This window comes from Anolis carolinensis, chromosome 1 (assembly GCF_035594765.1).
Source record: "Anolis carolinensis isolate JA03-04 chromosome 1, rAnoCar3.1.pri, whole genome shotgun sequence".
Taxonomy (NCBI): Eukaryota; Metazoa; Chordata; class Lepidosauria; order Squamata; family Dactyloidae; genus Anolis; species Anolis carolinensis.
The window spans coordinates 274,638,541-274,659,719 of NC_085841.1; the positions used below are offsets into that span (position 1 = coordinate 274,638,541).

The 21,179-nt window shown below is 37.4% G+C and overlaps 1 protein-coding gene across 14 annotated transcripts in view; it reads right to left on the reverse strand.

Annotated features, from left to right (window-relative positions):
• Positions 1-478: 478 nt before the first annotated feature.
• Positions 479-21,179, reverse strand: part of sbf2 (SET binding factor 2) — a 339,926-nt gene continuing 319,225 nt past the window's right edge. For 9 of the 14 annotated variants that reach the window (XM_016993005.2, XM_062978926.1, XM_008106923.3 and 6 more), the window contains 9 exons: positions 20,104-20,289; positions 17,181-17,307; positions 12,625-12,752; positions 11,427-11,675; positions 8,952-9,056; positions 6,671-6,864; positions 5,271-5,358; positions 4,123-4,254; positions 479-2,798 (listed from right to left, as the gene is read on the reverse strand). In XM_016993005.2, the coding sequence (XP_016848494.2) occupies positions 2,700-2,798; positions 4,123-4,254; positions 5,271-5,358; positions 6,671-6,864; positions 8,952-9,056; positions 11,427-11,675; positions 12,625-12,752; positions 17,181-17,307; positions 20,104-20,289 (1,308 nt within the window). In that variant the 3' untranslated portion in view covers positions 479-2,699. The remainder of the gene's footprint in view (positions 2,799-4,122; positions 4,255-5,270; positions 5,359-6,670; positions 6,865-8,951; positions 9,057-11,426; positions 11,676-12,624; positions 12,753-17,180; positions 17,308-20,103; positions 20,290-21,179) is intronic. The other 5 variants (XM_008106960.3, XM_008106920.3, XM_062978742.1 and 2 more) reach the window with 1 other exon arrangement.

Consider the following 21,179-nt stretch of genomic DNA (forward strand, 5'->3'; position numbering starts at 1 on the left):
CAGAAATTAAAAGCAGATGTTTTAATTATGCTGTTTGTAAAATTTAATTTTAGGCATGTTTGAGTAGGTGTTGTTTGTTGTAATCTAATGAAGTGCATAATTTCTGACACTGTGTGTTACAGGCTGTGAAAAAATAGGATTGAATAGCCAACCATTTCTCCTAAAAATGAACTTACTGCCATCTATTTGAACTGTCTTGTGGTGACTCCAATGACAATAGGCTTGTATAATCCGCTACTGTTGTTGTGTGCCCGCAATTCATTTTTGACTTATGGTGACCCTATTACAGGGTTTTCTGAGCAAGATTTGCTCAGAGGGGGTTTGCCTTTCCCTTCCTCTGAGGCTGAGAGAGTGTGACTTTCTATGGCTGTGTGGGAAACTGAACACTGGTCTCCAGAGTCATAGTCTGATGCTCAAAGCACTATATACACCATGTTGAATAATCAAGTAATGTTACATTTTTCATATTGTAGCAATATTGATGTTGCATACATTTTTTTATTTATTCACACAACACAGAATGCAAAACAACTTTTTGAAGTAGGTAATAACAGTGATATGGCTAGGTTATTCATGGACTGTTTTGAATTTAACATGAAAAAATAGACTTAACAGTTTTCCACATGCAAGAGGGCACTTGCTGTACAAAAATACAAATTTTATTACAGACAAATCTGGGATATAATTTAATTGTACAATTAGATGATGTAAAATATTTCTTGTACTATTCCACTGGGGTAAAGTAAAGGAGGAATGTTTTCTTATGAAGTATCTGTATTACAAATTGGTTAGCATACACTAGTTATGTAATATACATAAAATAATTAAAAAATGCCTGGTTACAACCATGTAAGTAGTGTAGTATACATTTTAAACAACTGTAGAACAAACAGGATCAATATTTCATAAAGTACATAGAAAGTACTTCATATAAAAAAAACCCACACAAATGTGCAAATACCAGTTTTCACAGGTGATGGTTTATCAGTTGAAAATGCTAGAAAAAAATCCTTCATTCCTTTTTGTTTGTAATTTCAAATGTATTAAAAGCAGAGGCATTTCCTATTAGGCATATGGTTTGAAATCTGTATTCACTATTTGATAGAAAAAATAGTGGTTTTTTTTAAAAGGCAAAGAATTTCAGTAACCGAAGTCAGTTTTGGTCAGTTGTTATTGGCTTTGTTTATAGTAATGCTAAGTCACAGCCGAGTATTACATCAAGGAGGCGCAGTGAGCCTTGGGAGCCTGCACCATTGCATCCGTTCTACAGCTACATTTTGGGAAAACAAGCCAGCTTCATAAGTGATGTTTTGACTTTTACTCGCTTCCATTAAGCATAGTTAACACTAACTACTGTTTGTCTATGATTTGCTAAGCTTGACAAGCTGCAATTAGTGTGGAGATGAAGGGGCTCCTCGTGGCTGAACCACGGACAGAAGGGCAAGTACAGAAGCCCAGAGTTTGTTGAGACTCCTCGTAATGCTAAACCATGGTTGAACATTACATGTGAACTCAGCCATTAAGTTATAAGTAATGTTACTAAACTCTTGGAAATACTGAGTAGTATATACAAACTCTGACATAGAAATTTGACATTTAACATATTAGTATTCAAAACGAAAACATTGCATTTTAACTATCTAGAGACTGCACACTTAAAACTCATCACAGGTTGCAGCAAGTGAAACTTGTATTATTTTTTCAATAGTAAAAAACCAAAATAACAAAATTTTCTCAAAGATTTTTAAAGATAAACAAATACAAGGTTAGCAAATGTAAAAAAAGGACACCCTAAAAACATTCTTCCAATTCATGTGCAAAAATGTTTTCAAAGTATCAAATTGCATCATATAAAGCCAAATTATGTACATATCATTATCTTTAATTGCTGTTATCTAGCTAGCATTTTTGCTATAAATAATTTACTTTTGTCCTTCGAAATGTCTGTTTTCAAGGATTTCAGTGCAAGTGTTCATTTTATTTAGTGCATTTATCATTGTGTTATTTCATATTATAATGAACAGAAAAGCACATAAGTTACTATACAACTTTTATATTTCTTCAGCTTCTCACTTTGCCAGATTTGATTTGTTAACAGGCTCCTTCTCTTGTCTGTCTTATTTTAATTTCCACTGATCTTCTGGAACAGGAAGAGACAATGCAGAGACCCCCAATGTATTTTTAATTAATTAGTGGTTATTTAATTTTGGCAGGAAAAAAAAGAAAAAGAATAGCAAAAAAGAATAGCATCTGCATATTTATCAGTTTCAAACCTAAAGGTCTTGAAGTTTTGAATAATGTTCTCTCAGCAAAAGCACTGAGTTTGAAAATAAACTCCTCTCCCTGAAACAGCATAGTTAAGTGGAAAATAGAAGGTTATTTGTGGGGAGATGATTTATAAATATTTAGATTTAAACACTTGTGAGATGAAGCTCTCTCAGTGCAATCCTACGAGATTGGAGCTTTTTGAAGAGAAAAAGTTGCCCAGGCAAAGAGGTGACCAATTTTGAGGGTCCTTGTATTGAAAAAAAAAGTCATTATATACAAATGATGAACTTAAGGAAATATTATGTTTGGAGCATTTATGGCTGAATATAAGGCTGCTTGATTTTCAATAACAATTTTCTCACAATCCACAGTAAATCATGCATGTTGAAAGGATTTCCTTTCCACTGTTGGCAGCAAACTGAGATTCTTTGCTATGCATCTGAAATGCAACTCTGTATCCTGTCCATCCATTGCTGGGCGCTTTGTGCTTCTTGGGCACAGAAATTGTACACACGTTTACTTGTCTTCAGCTGCAAAATATAATTAAAAAGGCAGTACAATTATATCATATACAGCGTGCACTTTCCACACTTATATGAAGTGTGCTTTACAGAGAATTTATCTTTACTCAGCATATACATTTACCCTTTGTTATTGTCCCAATAATAAAACATTTGAAAGGGAGACACCATCTATAGATCAGTGGTTCCCAACCTTTGGTTCTCCAGGTGCCTTGGACTTCAACTCTCAGAAATCCTAGCCATCTTACTAGCTGTTAGGAATTCTGGGAGCTGGAGTCCAAAATACCTGGAGGACCAAAAGTTGGGAACCACTGATCTATAGAAATGTGAGCCCAGATAGAGAAGCTGCAGCCATGTCATGGTTCCTTCTTGGACAACCACAATATGCCTCAAATGTCTTTATCATTTTCTTGATCAGAAATTGTATCGGTCTTCAGGAGTCAAACAGAAAGGTCGCCTGCTACAATAAGAATGACTCTGAAAGAGAGATGAGGACCCTCTCCAACCACTTGGTGCTTCCTAGAACTTTCCCACACAGTCCTCATGCCTGTCACTTACTTAAAGAAGTGGTGCAGAGTCTTATGTCCTTTTCATGTTTGGGGCCCTGTTACCTCTGCTTCACAGTGCCCTGACAGAGCGTTCCTTGACAGCAGGTATGGGCAAACTTCAGCCGATAGGCTGTTAGGAATTGTGGGAGATGAAGTCCAAAACACCTGGAGGGTTTTTGCCCATGACTGCTTTAGAGGGCTTCCCTTACCTTCCTACATTCCCTCTTTTGGTTCCCTTTGAGCTGCTTTCTCCAGTTTCCACGTTGGAAAGGAAAACTGGGAGACTGATCAGGGAAGGCTTTCTTAAAAGGAAACACTGCATGCTAAATAACAAATTTAGAATGCTTACTGATGTGAGGGATGGGATGATTTAAGAAAATGAATGTGAAAGACTATGTGTGTGCGTGTGTGAAGTCTCACATTAGATTGAGGGTTGTAGATTTGGGGCATCAAAAGTTTCCCTAACTATGTCACCTTGCTTAACATCTGCATCAACACTTAATTTCTGTGGGCCTCTTCTACAGATATGGATATATAATGCAAAGAGAGATCTAATGGCAGTGTATTCTCTCATCAGCATGCAAGGCTAAAACCTTTATGCTTCAATATGATCACCATGTTGTCCTGGCAGTGGGCACTGGGGTGGTTCTATATGCAGGTATAGTCATGAAAAATGTGACGTGGTTTTGGCTAACTGATTAATGTTCCAAAAGCAGTTTTTGGAACAATCACTCCTCGGCAATTATCTCTGTATCTTTTTCAAGATCTGCTGGCAACACACTTACATCAAAGAATGCTTTCTCGTTAGTATGTTTTGGAGCACCAATGGTTGGTGAAGCGGGTATCACACTTTCCACCTCTGCAAGGTCAATATGGCCCCTACAGCATGCATCATCCACTGAATCATAATACCTTAGCTAGAGGGAAAAAGAGAAATATTATGAAAAGTAACAATAAATAGATGCAAATGTGAGAATCTGCTATGGTGTGTACTTCAGGCAGTGTCAACTATCATAGACTGATTAGCATTAAATTTTACAGTAGTCTCAGAGGGGATTAGAAAAGCTGCACACATGTTCTGTAATAACTAATAGCATACATTAATTCTTTAGGCTGTAAAGATTATTCACAAGCAGTTCTCAAAAGTTCATTTAACACACCTTACTACAGAGAAGAAAGTATAATGAGTGAATTCTGTTGGCTCGACTCGGTCCGGATTAAGGTTTATGTATAAGGTCTTGTGGACGAATGGCTCAAGTATTTTATTATGTATGGTTTTAAATCTATTTATTGTATTTTGTTAAATTAAATTAAATTAAGCATTAATTGCTTATGTTTTATCTTTTTGTATTGTATATTGGCATTGAATCTTGCCAGATTGTGAGCTGCCCTGAGTCCCTTCGGGTGAGAAGGGCGGGATAGAAATGATGGAAATAGTAATAATAATAATAATAATAATAATAATAATAATAATAATAATAAAAATAAAAAATGCAAATCTCTCCCATAATCTTGAGGATTAAGGGGTTGGTAACATAGACCACAAATTTCAGTAATTCTAGCATCTTTTAACTATTCTCTTTGGGAAAGGGCATTCAAAAGAGCATGAAATCAGAGGCAAAGAATCACTCAAAGGGAATTCACTATATTCTAGTTGTTTCAAGTTTTTATAACATAATGCAATAAGAGGCATCTTTACAGAACTCTCTTCATCATTGACCACTTCACCCTTCATACACTTCATCCTTCACATCTATTGAAATCATATCTATTGAAGTCCATCAACTGACCATCCCCTTTCCTCTGAACACCCCAAATCTACTCTGAAGGGTTATGAAGCTCCCTGGAACACTTTTTCATACCAAGACCAAGAGAAAAATTAGGACCAAGAGAAAATGGGAAAAGTCTGTTGATGTTCATTAATGTAATTTACCTGGTGTTTAGTAACATCGAGCACAAACCATCGAGGTTTCCAGCCCTTTAGCAAAGCTCCTCTTTTGTACAGTGTACCTTCAAATGACCTTAGGGAAAAATATTTTACTTTAAGCAACTTACATCACCAATAAAAAATATGTTGAGCATAACCACACATACCGTGTTTCCCCGAAAATAAGACAGTGTCTTATATTAATTTTTGCTCCCAAAGACGCGCTAGGTCTTATTTTGAGGGGATGTCTTATTTTTCCATGAAGAAGAATTCACATTTATTGTTGAACAAAACAATGAACATTTATTATATACTGTACAGTAGTTGTCATCACAAACTAACATAACCAAACCAGACAAACTGTGACTTCTGTCAAGAATTTCTTGTTACTACCATTATTTCCATATACAACTGGTATGTACATTTACCAATCCCTGCATGCTATGGTGTTTTGTTTGGTGGGCACCAGGCATGCTTCCAAACAAAAAACTTTGCTAGGTCTTACTTTCGGGGGAGGCCTTATATTTAGCAATTCAGCAAAACCTCTACTAGGTCTTATTTTTCGGGGATGTCTTATTTTAGGGGAAACAGGGTAGTGATAAATAAAAAGAAACAAATCTTGTTTATTTCTCTCTTAACAGCCTTGCCCAGTCATTGCTGCATTTGTTCAATTTATCTGTATGATTACTGTATATCCCTCAATAAATAAGACATAAGGTCTATGGGTTATGGGTGGTATGATTCATTGACAGGAACTGAATTGCTTAATTGCTTCTTATTTATTAAGAAGATGGTCTGTATTGTGCATCACAGGGTAATAATTATTCAGCATCTTGCCCTTTGCCTTAATTAATAAGATTATATTTCTGGATGAAACAGCAATGAAAATCAAAAGGCAATTTAAATAACAATATAAATAACTGTTGAATAACATTTTTATGAATGAGATCAGCATCTACACAGAAATTCCCCTGAAGGAAAAATGCAAATACAGCAAATAAATACATAATACAAAGATTCTAAGAGAGAATGACCTGTGTCCTAGATAATTCCGGCATTAAGTTTTAAATATTACAGTGGTGATCTGTATTTTAGAATATTACATTAACAAACTAATGTACATTTCTCTCCCAAGTGAAAGAGAACTTGTGTGATACTGATAATTCAGAATACCTAAATTTATTACTGATATTGCCGTTGATTGCTATGAAGATGTTCTTAACTAATTGAATTTTATATAATCAATTTTATCGATTGTATTTTAATGGTATTGTTTTTTTAATAGGCAACGTCTGTCTGTCAATTGTTGTTTATAGTACTTTTACATTATTTTATATTACTGCACTGTATATATCTGTATTCGAATGGCCTATGCTCTAGGCATTCATCACTAGTACACAGATTACCTGTTCTCATCATTCTTTGAGGTGAACTGATTGTACAGCGTCGTCACTCTCCTTTCCACTCCATTGGAGGGTGAGTTGTTGGCATTTTGTTCTTCACCCAATCCGCTGTCTGGCACATGCAATAAAGACCTTTTCTGATAGGAATGTAGATTGGCAGACATTACTGCTGAAGAGCCAGAAGGATGCCGCCGATGCTTTAAAAAGTAAGATAACATTTCAAGAGGTCTAAGAGGGTGAGCAAAGGTTCCAAACATAGTAACTCTCTAAAGTGGGACTAGCTGCTTTAAACTGCAATCTTTCAACAAAAGTATAAGCACAAATCCATAGGCTAAATTAAAAGTTTGCTGTCTGAAATGTTTTAATTAAAAAGGATTTAATGTATAACTAATGTACATTTTAACCTCTCTCGGGACTGTTCAAAAGAACATTTAGTTTTGTGCTAAGTGGCTAAAGAGCAAAAGTAGACTTGTCCTTGGCAAGTCTGATCAGCTAGCACACTGCAGTACTGTCTCAGAGTCTGGAAAATACTTTCTTGTTTAATTATATCTCTCTATGACATTACCATATTAGTATATGTTCTTTAAGTGACATTGTGTAAATAGATGTGCCCACAGAGATTTTCTGGAGAGTGTTAATGGAAGCAGGGGGAAAACTCAGTAGGAAAAAAAGTGTTGGGGAAATGAGAATAGATAGGAAGAGACATATATCTCTAGGAGGTGAAGAAACAGAATTTAGAAGATGGAAGGAAGTTGCTTTGATGAACAGAGAAAGGGCTACAAAGTCAGAGTTATGGAAGAATGTCCAGGGGATGGAGGAAGGACAGCTTTAAATGTTGGGGATAGGATTTGTAAGGCAGGTTCCAAATGTCGCATGAACCTTGTGCTCTTTGCCTGTTGTGCTCAATATGACAGAAAGTCTACCAATATTGGGGATGGTAGATCATCTGGGCAAAGTTATTGCTTGTTGTCTCTTTGCCTTCCTGCTCAGTTTCAGGCTCATCATAGTTTCGAGTCCAAGCGTAGGGCTCGTATTTCAGGTCTACTCAACAAGGCGATTAGAAAGCCGCTTACGGGCTTTCCTCTCCTTCCCTACTACAGTCTGCATTTACTCTCCTAAAACAGCTCTCGACGGAACCTCAACATCACTACCTGTTTGGGGCAAATTTCCCCTTCCCCTGCAGCTACACCCCACATTGCTTCTGAATATGAGAAAGCAACATCTGGGCCCGTATGCAGGGGGGCCACAGTGCAGAGTGACAGAGAGCAACCTTTGCGCAAGTCGTCTATCAGTTATTTGTTTTTTATTTATTTGTTGACCTTATATAATAATAATAATAAGAATAAGAATAATAAGTTTATTTGTATCCCGCCTCCATCTCCCCCGAAGGGGACTCGGGGCGGCTTACAGCAAAATCAAAATACAAACAATGATAACCTGACTCTGCGCAAAGAGAGGGGACGTTCGGGAGCAATCATGTCAATTGCCCTGGACATCTCGCTATTGTAGCTGTCTACCAGGGCATCGACAGGATCGCCAGCCTCCATGACAGGAAACTCCTGGATGATAGCAGATTTACCATTAACGGACCTGGCATTAAACAGCAAAAGCTTTAATCCGAGGGGGCTTATATCCCACCTTTCTCCCAGGATGGGATCCAAGATGCCTTACAGAAGTTTAAAACAAGGTGAAATTAAATCCTTATTTTACAAATGTTAAAACAAAATTATTTTCATGTGTATTGTTTAGCTTTCTGCAAAAAAAAGCTGAATATATACAGTTGGCCCGCTGTATCTATGCATCTACAGACATCGCATCCATGGATTCAACAATCTACAGCTTGAAAATACTTCCCGAAATCCAAAAACAAAATCTTGCTTTTGCCATTTTTAAGAGATATTATTTTATTCTTCTTTGTATAATGGGACTTGAGCCTCCCTGGATTTTGATATTCCTAGGGAAACTGGAGCCAAACCCCAGCAGATACCAAGGGCCCTTGCATATGTTGATTCTCTTGATCAGCAATGAAATTGTGTGTAAGGCTGTAGTCCTGGAATTAAATCTCACTGGAACCAATGAGGAAAGTTCTGAATGGTAAACATGCACAGGGCTGTACTGTAACCTGTAACCTGGTTAAACACACATCCTTTATCAAATGAAGCTTTAGTCAGTAACCAAAAATACAACATTAACTTTACAAAGGTGAACATTCATTTTCATCAAAATGCTTGTCAGAACACAATGACTTTCACAGAACAAATGGAATTATTTGTTCACTACTTACATTGTCCTGCTTTGTATCTTCTTTAACATTTACTTTGATTCTCTCCCACAACTGCTGCCATCTTTCTGGGTTCTGATGTAACTTGTTTTCCAATCTTTCAATTTCCTGAAAATGACACAAATGTTTCCCCCTCTAAGATTAAGTACTTCTGTTTACATTTTCAAATGCAAAAGCTACAACCTCTTGATATTCTAAAACTGTGATATATCTAAAATGTCTTGGGTTCATTATATATTGCCAAAAATTGAGATTTACTCTGGTTCCTAAAAAGTATTACTAAACTATAACTTTAAAAGGGAAAATGAAACAGAAATATTTGTTTAGCATTTGTGCTCATCAAGGTATCTAAGTTGCCATACTAGATTTGAACTATTTGTTAGCCTCCTGTAGAGATGTTTCTTGTTAAAATATTATGGAAATAAAGAAGTTTGGGAGATAAAAGAAATGTGATTAATGCATATTCATGAAACAGCGTTTTGGGTAATATATTCTGTATCTGAGTGGGCAAAATATGGCCTGGGAGTTACAGCTGGGCTTCAAGGGCAAATTTTTGTAGTGCCTAGAGAACCCCCACTCTTAGGAAGAAAATGTATAAATAGTTGTTTTTTGCCTCCAGATGTCGCCAAGAGTAGTCGTTTTTGTGGAAGGGGGGATTAGTACAGGATAACCTGAAGCTCAACCATCCCTCACCCACAACAATATTGGAATTGATTTTCTGACCACTTCTCACTTTACTATTACTGTGTTTTGGTAATTTCTGGGATTGGTGCAGCGAGTAGAAATTTTGCCACTAGCCGCATAGGGAGGGGGAAATCACCACTGTAACACACTAACATTCTTGAGACATCTAGAGGGTTATATCCACCTGCTGAATTAATGTTTCAGCCCATCAAAAAGTGATAACCCAATTTTTTGTTTTACCAAAGTAAACACATACACATATCAAACATGATGACATAGTGAACTGTGAGGCTCACACAGCTACATTTTCACTAAATGCAATTTGTCTTCTGTCATCAGAACTTTCTTTCTTTCACAGAACTGAAACTTAGAATCCAAACCTGTATATTCTGAAACTGGAGATGGAAACATGCCCCCAAGACAGTTTTGTTGCTCATAGTAAGACAATTCTGAAAATCGTTTTATTGAATTCTAGATGAAAACGTCTCAAGAAAGTTTTTTTGCTTCTTTGAAATGGCTTGCAGTGATTGTTGCCAATTGCAAGGGGCAAATATGGAAATTCCCATTTAAATCCAGACCATGTTTGTTTTACAAAGTGTTCTTTCCCCTGGTTGTTGCTGAGATTCAGAGTACTCAGGGGCAGTCCTTGTTTGTCTGGTGCTGGAAGGGGAATCGGCTCCTAGGCCTGATGAAATCATTCACCCTGTTATAAAGGGAAGTGTCAGACATTTTAGGAGTTCTGACACTGTTGTGAACAGCAAGTTGGAGCCAGTAACTATTATGCTTTTAAACCACACATTTTATTTATGGCAAATTACAGTTCTGTCTCTTAATTGCAGAAGAAGAGAAAAAGAATATGAAGCCAAGAACATAGTGTGTTGTTACTAGCTTGTTTAGAATCCATTTTCCGCAGCAAGTTGGCATAACTAAGAATTATTGTAAGCTGAAGATGCTTAGGTACAGAAGCATCTACAAAATTCTAACATTGGCTATATATTTCTCCTTGCTTTAAAGCACCATTGCATGAGGAAAATAGTGTCTTGTACTCCAGCTGAAAAAGTTTAAAACAAATACTCCACATTTTCTGTATTCATTGCTCTTGACACAAATTCCTACATTTTTCCCAATGAAATTTACATTTGTTTGGAAGGCAGAATGTATGTTAATCATGGTATACAGCTGCTCACATTTGCTTAGCTAATACATGTCTTAAGGGTAATGGCTGCACCAGTCCCTTTCCTAAATTGATTCCTAATAAACCAAATTAGAAATTTCACAGTTAATCAGACCATAGTGCTACTAACAGATCCTGTAAAGCATGCACTGAATTTCAAAAACTCTAGAAACATAGTAACACTTCAAATGTAACGTGTACATCAATCTTGGGAAAAGATGTGGAAGCTTAATTTTAAAAAGAAGTAGTCTTCAGTTTGGAATGAAAGGCTACTTCTATTCTAGTTGGGGATTTTTTTTCTTAAAAAACAAAACCTTTAAACTTTGACACATCTGATAGCAAGAAAATCCTTATGTAAAGTGTATGTATGGGTGGGGGAATAAATACATATGGAATATGTCTTGACTATTGATAGCTAAACTCTAAGAGGCAATAATTTGGAAATGTGTAAAATAACAGGAAAGTCAACATACCCCTCACTTCTTAAGGATTTTGATATTATTGTCTTCTTAAATCTTCAACTCCATCTCCACTTAAACCATACTAAATGATAGCTTTATTTTTTTTCACTGGCAAAACATTTTTTAAAACTAGACAAATGTTGAAATATGTATACTTACATTTAATAGGTTGGTGATGGCATCAGGCTGTACTTTGTTAATGTCATCATAGCACGGCCAAACAATTTTCCTCTTACTGTGGGAAGATGACTCATCCCTCTGGTCAGGTTCATCCAAGGTGCTACATTTAGAAATTATCATGGTCCAGTCGTAGGAAGGGCCTGTAGCCAAGGTCTCTTCTGTGTAATAATCCCATTTTTTAAGACTGGATATGTTTACATTTGGTTTTAATACCTGTGAAAAGGATGCCTGCAAATTACAAAAACCATGTTGTTTTTCCAGTATCATTGACTTCTCTTTCTAAACCTCAAACATTGTGCATTTCACAGCTCTCTCGTATATAATATCATAAGTAGCAGATGGAACATAGATGAACTCATCTGAATTGTTATGGCAAGCTGCCTAAATTGGAAACCATTACAAACATTTAATTCCGTTACATTTAAAAAAGTAATCAGTCTAACTTTTTTGCTTTTTAATATTCTTAAGTAAGGTCTGTGTGCATTTCACTTATGGTTTGGAGAGATAATGTCTTATTTTCCTTTCCTTTGCATTATAATTGCCCAGCAGACACATGCGGCCTTGCATGAACTAAGAACACTAGTGGCCCTACTCAAAATGGCTCTTGAAATAATGCAACAGACACAGAATGGTAAAAATATGTGAGGTTACCACATTAAAGTCAATGTGATATTTATATACTCAGAAATCCCACCAAAACATATCCTGTAAAAATTAAGGACAGCTTTATAGATATTTTTGTCTTTGGGCACTCAATAAGAGTTTTTGATGTGGTTTGGTCACTGGCTTTACTCCATTGTGGTCTCAGCCTTCTGCACGTTGCCAAACATACTTCCTTCTACTGGGAGAGCACACAGCAATGATTTTCCAGTGGTTAGACTAGAATGAACTATCAGTTCTAACTAAGCCAAAGGAGTGAGGCTATGGCCTGATTGTATCAAGTATTTTGTTACATTTTCAGGTATTCCAACTACATTAGTATGTTTAAACAAATGAGAGGGAAAACTTGCTGGGTGTATTGAACTATGGAGATGACATTTAGATAGCGAAATAATTATGTATAGATTGATAAACATTTGCCCAATTACTTGACAGTCTAAAACAAAAAATCATTCTATTAATGGCAAACTATTTTCAGATATCAGGGTTACAAAGATGCTAAATTTAATCTTAATACCTCTGTTTCAACTGGTGTGTAGAGGTAATTGAAGAAAACTGGACTCCTTTTGTGTATTTTATCAATGCATTCCCACATACAAATTCCTTTTTTACCATGTTTCTCTCCTTTATCTTCAAACAATGTTCCTAAAGAAAAAGGAATTAAAAAATTGAATAAAATAGTATTTGCAATATGAAATCCATTTGAGGACACTATGGGTGTAGGGGCTAGAAAACTATGCTAAGTTTGGAAGACCCCTAAAGTTTGGGGTATTGAAGCATCATGTACTAGCATCAAAAACAGCTTATATTGTGTGAGTTGTATATATTTTTTGGTCCCCGTGAGAATTCCAATGTACTGCAGAATAAAAAACTGCCCTGGCTCAAATGCATTTCGCTCAAACACTCTAAGCCAAAAAGACAGATGGTTGAATGAAAGTAAAACCCTTTTAATGTGTGATGTTTCTTAATCCCAGAAAATTTCAGTATTTCCACCTTGGAAGAAATGTCAACTTCCTTTGGATGAAAGCAACCCAGTTGCAACCAGAACACTTCATTTCTACTTTGCCATATCATGAATCACTACAAAACTGCATGGAATATATATTTTTAAATCTGCATTAATTTTTTTTAAAAAATATTCTCCCTGAATTCAGCACTGGCAATCTTCACAATCAACTGGGTTCTCCAATAAGTATCCAGAGTTTTTTGCACTTAAACTGTCAGGGGATATTCTGAAGTTCGTAGAAAATTCTGGAATATCTGTGGAATTCACAGCAATATGGACAAATGGATCAGGTTCGTTTTGGCCCAATCCAAAGTTCAGAAAAAAAAGGACCTCAATTTCTGGGACAGTTTTTTTCTCTATTTTTTTTTAAATGGCCATGGCAAGTGACCACAGTTTGAGGATAATGGTAGATAGTTCTCTCCAGCAGAACTACACTTCATCTCCCTTTTCCACTCCCTTTAGGCCAATCTTTTTTTATGCTTGTCCTCCCTCCTCTGCCAATAGCCATTTACTGGTTGTTAGAAAGGCAGAGGGATCAGCAGCAGGGAAGTATCCAGTTATGTGCCTTTAGCTCGGCAACATCCTCAGGGACGTCAAGAGGACTTCTGGGAAGGTTTAGAGCAGGGGTCCTCAAATTTTTAAACAGAGAGCAAGTTTGTGGTCCTTCAGACTGTTGCGGGGGGGGGGGGGGGTGTGTGCAGACTATAGTTTGAAAAAAATGTTGTGACTGCGCCTTCGGGGACTGTGGATGATGGTGGTGGGATCAGGAGAGGAAGGAAAAACCCTCACGAGGAGGGCTCGTTGGAGGATTTGTACAGAAAGAGAATTAGGGATCTCAATGGGGAGTTTTCTGAGGAAGATTCAGATGGGGAGTTTGTGGAAGAAATAGATGCTGGGGAACAGGTGGTGGCTGAAGATATGGGCACTGACTGGGCACGGGCACCGGAGATGCCTGGGGAGGAATCGGGGCCCATGGATACTGCTGACACTGGGGAAGCTTGGGTGTCTTCAGAAGCAGACCCCACTTGGGCTGCTTGGAGGAGTGAGGATGGATCCCCAGGTGTGCATGGTGTTGGGCGTGGGCAGGTTGACTGATGAAGAATTAGGCACGCCCGACCCACGAGCTTTAGCTGTGTGGAGTTCTGATTCGGATTAAGGATTTGGGACATCTGCTCTTTGGGCGTTGGTGTTTGGACGCCCAGGGAAAATTGGGATAAATTGGGAATGTTTAGTCACTTTACTTTGCGTGTGGCAAGGTGTTGCTGGGCGCCACTGGGACTCCTGTACGTGTTAAAGAAGACTGGACTGGGACTTTGCTTCAGATGTAGTGTGGTGTTTGGACACCCAGGGAAAATTGGGATAAATTGGGAATGTTTAGTCACTTCACTTTGCGTGTGGCAAGGTGTTGCTGGGCGCCACTGGGACTCCTGTACGTGTTAAAGAAGACTGGACTGGGACTTTGCTTCAGATGTAAGTTAATCTGGGTTGTTCTGCAACGGAGGGCTGGAACTGTGTGGGTTTTCCTGGACTGCACTGTTATTGCTGTTTTGCATTAGCTGCTGTTGCCTCCGTTGCCTTGGCTCTTTGTGCCATTCCGTTTCGTGGACCTTGAATTGATGACTACAACCCCTGGACCTTGGACTGGAATTCGACTCTTCTTCTACCTTCGCTCTTTGATTTGTGTCTACCCACGGCTCTTGACTCCTGGCTTGCCTCCCGACCTTGCTGCTGTCTCCTTTCCTGGCCCTGGACCGATCTGATGACGTCTCTTCGTTTTGTTCCTTGAGCTCTTGGCATTGTCTGCACTCTTGAAGCGGATTATTGCTGCCCCTGCTATTTTGACTCCGGATCGGTTTGACAACATCTCCTTGCACTGTCCCTTTAAATCCCAAAGCCTGGTGCTGGCCGCAGTAAAGGCTTGGAGCCGCTTTCTCTCCTTTTGCACTGGCTTCCAAGTTTGTTTACAAGCTACTCTCACTGGGGAGCTCCTTTGTCCAGTGTGAGTTTCTGTTTGAGGCTTTAAGTTTGAACTGCTAAGTTTGGGGCTTTGGGGAGTTTTTTGGGGGTTTCCAAGTCTTTGCTTTGTTTTGGCTGCTTATTACAAGCCAACTCAGAATGTTTTGAGCTGAATTGAAGCACCTTTAGTTTAATCTGGATTATTTGCTTGAATAATCCGGTTTATTTGTTAAAGCATATTTTTTGATATATTTTTGTTTGGACTGCCTTAAAACACTGAAGGTTAAGTGTTTTAAGCCATCTTTTATGTTTGTGACTAGTTTTTGGGCTATTTCTTGAATAAACTCTGTTTTGCTCTCTAACTGGCATCTGACTTTTGACGAAAAATATGAATGGATTCCTATGGACACTGCATAGCTTATTTGTAGTACCAAAAAACATGAAAAAACTATACAATATTTAAATGAAGAACAATTCTAACCCACATAAACTTACCAGAATTTCAAAGGGAAGTGTGGACCTGCTTTTTGGGTGATGAGGTAGTCAAGTTAATTAGGATAGTTGTTGTGTGTTTTCAAGTTATTTCAGATGTAGGGCATCCCTAAGGCAGCAGCTTAGGGCGGGGGCTGGGTAAATGACCTTGGCGGGCCGCATCCAGACCATGGGCCTTAGCTTATAGACCCCTGGCCTAGAGGATGCATTTTCACTGCTCTCTGTCCTCCACTGGCTAATAAATGGTTGAATTTTGGTAAGCAAGCATGAAAAAGATGGGCTTTAAAGTGGGGGTTGGTCCTACGGTACTTGATAGAGGACTCCTATTGCTCATAACTGAAATGAACTGTTCAGCTATTCTGCCTTTTTATTCCTTGCAAAGAAAAATAGTGTGATGCCCCATGGGCCTCTGAGTCCTGACCCTAGCGCCATTATGGATCATGGTGATGAAGACATGGGATTTCTGCCATCTCAGCAAGAGACTGTGCCATTCCAGATGCCTTTTGTTGACAATTCTTGCCAAGAACTCATTAAAACGGACCTTGAACAAGCTATTCCCAGCGCTTCTCCCCCTTTCGCGAGAAGGGAGTTTCTTGAGACTAGTCGCTCAGAGAAAGCGCAAACAAGGAAAAGCGCCAGATTAGCATCCAGACAGAGTGCTAATTAGCTCGTTTCTCCTGAGAGTTTTCAGGGAGGAACGCATCTGGATGAAGATGTGTTTCAGTTCTTTTCCCTTGGGAAAAGAAGCACTGGACACCTGTTTGTAGAAAGATTTGAAGTTCTTTAAAAGCTTCCCGCACGGGCTAGCCCGCGCGGAGTCAACAAGTCAGCTCAAGGATTAACTTCGGTTCCAGCCAAGTGTGGACTGCATTTTGAGTCCGCTAACTCCAGTTTCATCGTGCCTTGCCTTGTCGTGTTTTTGACCCGTCTCATCGTGTTCCCAGCCTTGTATCTTGTGCCACGTATCCAGTCTTGTCTTCAGTTTCCTGCCTTGGACTTACTTTGAACTCTAGTAAAGTCTTGGACGTTTCCCCACTCAAACTGCTTGGAAGTTGAGTGTGTTTCGGTTTTGGATTATAACTTTGAACTCTAATATTATATACTGGACAATATATTTCTCGACTATATTTGACCTTCCCTGAAAGGTCTATTGATGAACTTTATTTTCTATCTGTTTTTATACTATTTACTCATTTCTTTAATAAAGATATTAGACTGTTATTGGCCTCCGTGTGTTGGTTCTAGTGCTCTGCGGCCAGGGCGTGACAAATAGGGAAAATATTGTGCAAAAACATAGGCGACATTGAAAACAGTCTGGATCTCCTGCAATTTCCATGCATTAACCAGTTAAGTTGCACAGTAATAGCTTTGTCTGGGAGCACCTACTCACTAGGAGTAGTGACTACTTATCAGGAAACATTAAGTGATATAGGGAATATCTAATGTGCATCAAGATGGAAGTGATTTCAATATATCAAAGAGTGACTGGCACAATCTTTTGCCACTGCAATACTAAGTTACATCGCAGCATTTCCACACCAGAAAATTAGCTTTAGGCAATGCTTTAAAAGAAAAATAAATTAGAAATGAAATCAACATCTGTGAAATGGGGAACCTACCATGTTCCAGTCTTTCATAGTCTGAATCCAGCAGGAATGTTTTAAATCGATTGGAAACATAGTGAAATGCTAAGAACTTCAAGTAATACTGATTGAATTCAAACTCTGTTGGATACTGGTTGTGAACCTGAAACACAGAGAATAGAAACATTTGCTAGAACACTTTTATGGGAAAAATAAAATACTTAAATGTATTGTTGTGTCTTACTTTCCTCATTCAATTAGACGTTCCTGCAAGATATCACTTCTACACTGCACAAAAGTTGTTTTACTATAGCTCGTTATAGTAAAATAAGTTATCACCAATGTAGTATTGGTGATAGTTACAGTGTGGCTATAATAGATGAATCAAATTTTCCCACATAATTGCTATATTGATCAAAATATAATAAAATCAATATTAGATCAGTCAGACATGACCACAGAATTGCATATACATTTGGAGTTCAAATTTAAAAAATGACTGCCATTTTTTTTAAGACAAGTGTTTCATCATTATTTATTGTATTACTATGAACTTGTTAGTCCCTTGTGTGTTCATCACAAACTAAGTACAAATGAAGTACTAATAATCACAAGAATATATGTCATATTTTAAAAGATTTCTTCAATTCCAAACCACACGTTATTTACAATTCTCATCAAGCTGAATGTAAATGTTTCCACTGAATTTTCTATTTTGTTAAAATATTATTGTAGCATAGTTTGATTACTAAAAAACTGACAATTTATAAAGAATTGAATTGATTACATAACTGAGTAGAAGAGAAAAAATAGCTTTCCCCTAAACTTTTACAGCAATAGACCTGCAAAGATCTCCCACAAAACGTATCATTTTCCTTCTGTTACAAGGAAACAGAAGAGCAGAGCAAGAGGAGGCTACATCTTGTTTTCATTAATCTCAATCACAACTGTTATCGTTTCTGCTAATTACGTAAAATCATTAGTGGTTAAGTAACATCTGATTCTGCTTATTTCAGATGTACATCCATGTGTTGCGAATGAGGTATCTGAAAACAGATACTAAGTCCAACTGAGAATCAAGACACATGAAAAAGGGGTAATGATTCAGACCTGCCATTTTCTGCATGTTTTCCAGCTCTAAAATATTCTTTTAAAGCTCATTTACACGAAATTTACACAATATTCCAGATGTGATCATATGACAAATTTGTATTGTGTAAATTTGATAATGATACTTTAGTTCTCAACTTATTTTCTAATTATGTCCAACATAAATTTTGCCTTTTGAACTGCAGCTGCTCCCTGGGCCATGATTTTTATTAAGCTATCTGTCACAACTGCAATTGCAGTTGTGGTCACTTGCTGCCAGTTTAGACCTCATCAGTGTATTAGTGACTTTTTGTCCCTATATGTACCTATTTTCCTTTTAAAATAGTTCTTAATTTATGAAAGAACCCCTTATTGTATCTTCTCATTACTAAGTTTACTCCTAGGTCTTTAGTGTGGGACTTAACAAACAGCCTTTCCGTGGCCAGCAGTTCCCTCTGACTCCTAGATTACCTGCTTTCTAGGGAAGGATAAAGCAGTGGGAGAGGTGAATTGCTTCTCTTGGAAGACCTTTAAATTCATCCCACACACCACTACTCTATTTAACATTAAAAACCCAATTTTGAAAACTAAATGTGGGTATATGGTGACTTCTGCTTTTGTTTTCTGGCATTTTGGTCAGCCAGTGTAGCTTATGGAGTTTCCCACCTCTTCCCTAAATAGAGATATACTTCTAGAGAAAATGATGGATGCTTCACAGCCTGACATCACTGTTACCAACTCTGCCTTCCTAGAAACAACTGGAAGATCCACCAGATGTTGCTATTGAGAAAGAATGATTCACATTAATAAGTCAGCTGACACCTGGAGATATTGGCATAAACAATGGCTTTTTGGAAAATGATGCTGTTCTAATTTAAGAAATACTGCTTCATATGTTCTCTCTAGTTGAAACAAGGGCGAGTGTTTTCCTTCGCATCCACTGGCCCCACCCAACCTGATAGATGAGACATATCATATTTTTACTTGTTTGTTCTTGATTGTTTGAATATAGTACTCCTGCGAATTTGTACCGCAAATCCAAAATTAGTGAAGAAGATATTTTCATAATCAGAATATTACATGCCAGGCATACAGATAAATATAGGACATTAGTTCATGGAAACAGTGTTCTATGTAGGTCAGAATGCAATGCAGCTCTAGCTCAGTCCTGCAAGCTGATCAAAGAGTTTAATAATTCTTGAGAAACAGTAACTTTATGTACAGATGCAGCTCAGCTCTAATTATCCTCATTGTCTCCTACTGGTAAAGTGACCGGTGGCACTTACATGTCCTCCAAGTTGGAGGGAGGCACAGCACACGCATTCTTCTTTGTGCTGACTAAGGCATATAGCGAAATATCCATTATCTCTACATGCATGCGTACAAAGGTTTTCCATGCACAATTTCAGAAACAACAGCAGGTTTTCTAGAACAGGCAGTCTGTATATGCCACCATATTATTCTAAGATCTTTGGCATATGGAAGTAGCCTAAGTGAAAGGCAGGAGCTTCTTTTATCTGTGTTTGAGTACAGATATAATAAGAAAGAGAGGACACAGAATGCTCTTGTGCTTAATTTTCTCCAAAATGCTTCTAAAGTGAGAGCCTAGAGGTAAGCGTATGTATTGTGCATTGTTTCTACTGAACAAATTTGTAGTTGCTTTCTCAATTTTCAAAGATGTACTGAAGAAATGCCAATATTACTTTTTTTGCCTAGAATTAAAATGTCATTTTTTGCATAAAAGGTTTTTGTTACCATCCTTTGTGTTGTACTAGGTTCATGTGTTTTTTGGATCATAAAATATACTTTTCTTTCTGTTGTATGCTTTTACATCCACATACATTACAGTAATATAATATACTATGCATACCTGATGAACACAATCCAAAAACTGCAAGAAGACCGGAGCAAACCCACTCCCCTGACAATTGAGCGTCAAATTGCTGCGCTGGCTGAATTTATGGCCAAAGGATAGCCATTCCTTTTCCACCAACATTCGGAAACCTTCAAGCGTTCGATAGAATGGATCACTGAGTAACTGCACAAGGGACACCACCTAGACCATACAATTACATTTGGACATTAACAGCCAATACTGTGCATTTAGTATACTGTAATTAATCAGCACATTTTCTTAGGCATTTAACAGGAAATATGGCTGGGTAGAATAGTAATTCATAGCCTTTCCCCACACTTTCACTCTAATTTTCATTCCTGATCACAAAGTTTGTATCAAACTAATCATGGCATAGTTCGGCATTTATGTCTTTCAAAGTCTGGAAACACTGAACTGTAATAATCTGTATGTGCAGTGATATTATTTCAAGTAGAATATGTTTCACACCCCCATGACATGGCCAGTCACAATAGTAAATAATTGAGAGATGTGAGGATGACTGAAATAATGTAACATATTGTCCAGTTTTGAACGGTTTTTATTATTGCTTCTTTTGAGTTTTACTTAATGCTTTTTGTGTTAAAATGCTGTGTGTGTTAAAATTGTTTTTATGCAGCCATGTCACTGCAAGTTGGAAATGTTTAACTGAAAGGTAAAATATAAAATGAATTAGATGTTTGTAATTTTGGAATGAGCATTAAAATGCAGTCTGTTTGATAACATGAATTTCTTGTGATTTTATTTTCTAGATTCAACATTCTTGGAAGTTTGTTTTAATGCCAGAAATTTAAATTTTCTTAACATAATAGGGCAAGAATACCTTGCACATATAAGTATAGTAGCTGGTTAAATGTATTTTAAAGTGCAAGGAGAAACATCAACTTGCAACATTTTTTATTTCTCTCAGACTCATGCATTTCTATAGATCGCTATGATTTTCTTATGAAGCTTTAACCATGATGCCTTCAGTTGCTCAGGTAGGTTGCCTTATGAGTTCTAAAACTAATATTTACAATTGTATATACTTTTAAACAATTTACTCGCTCTGT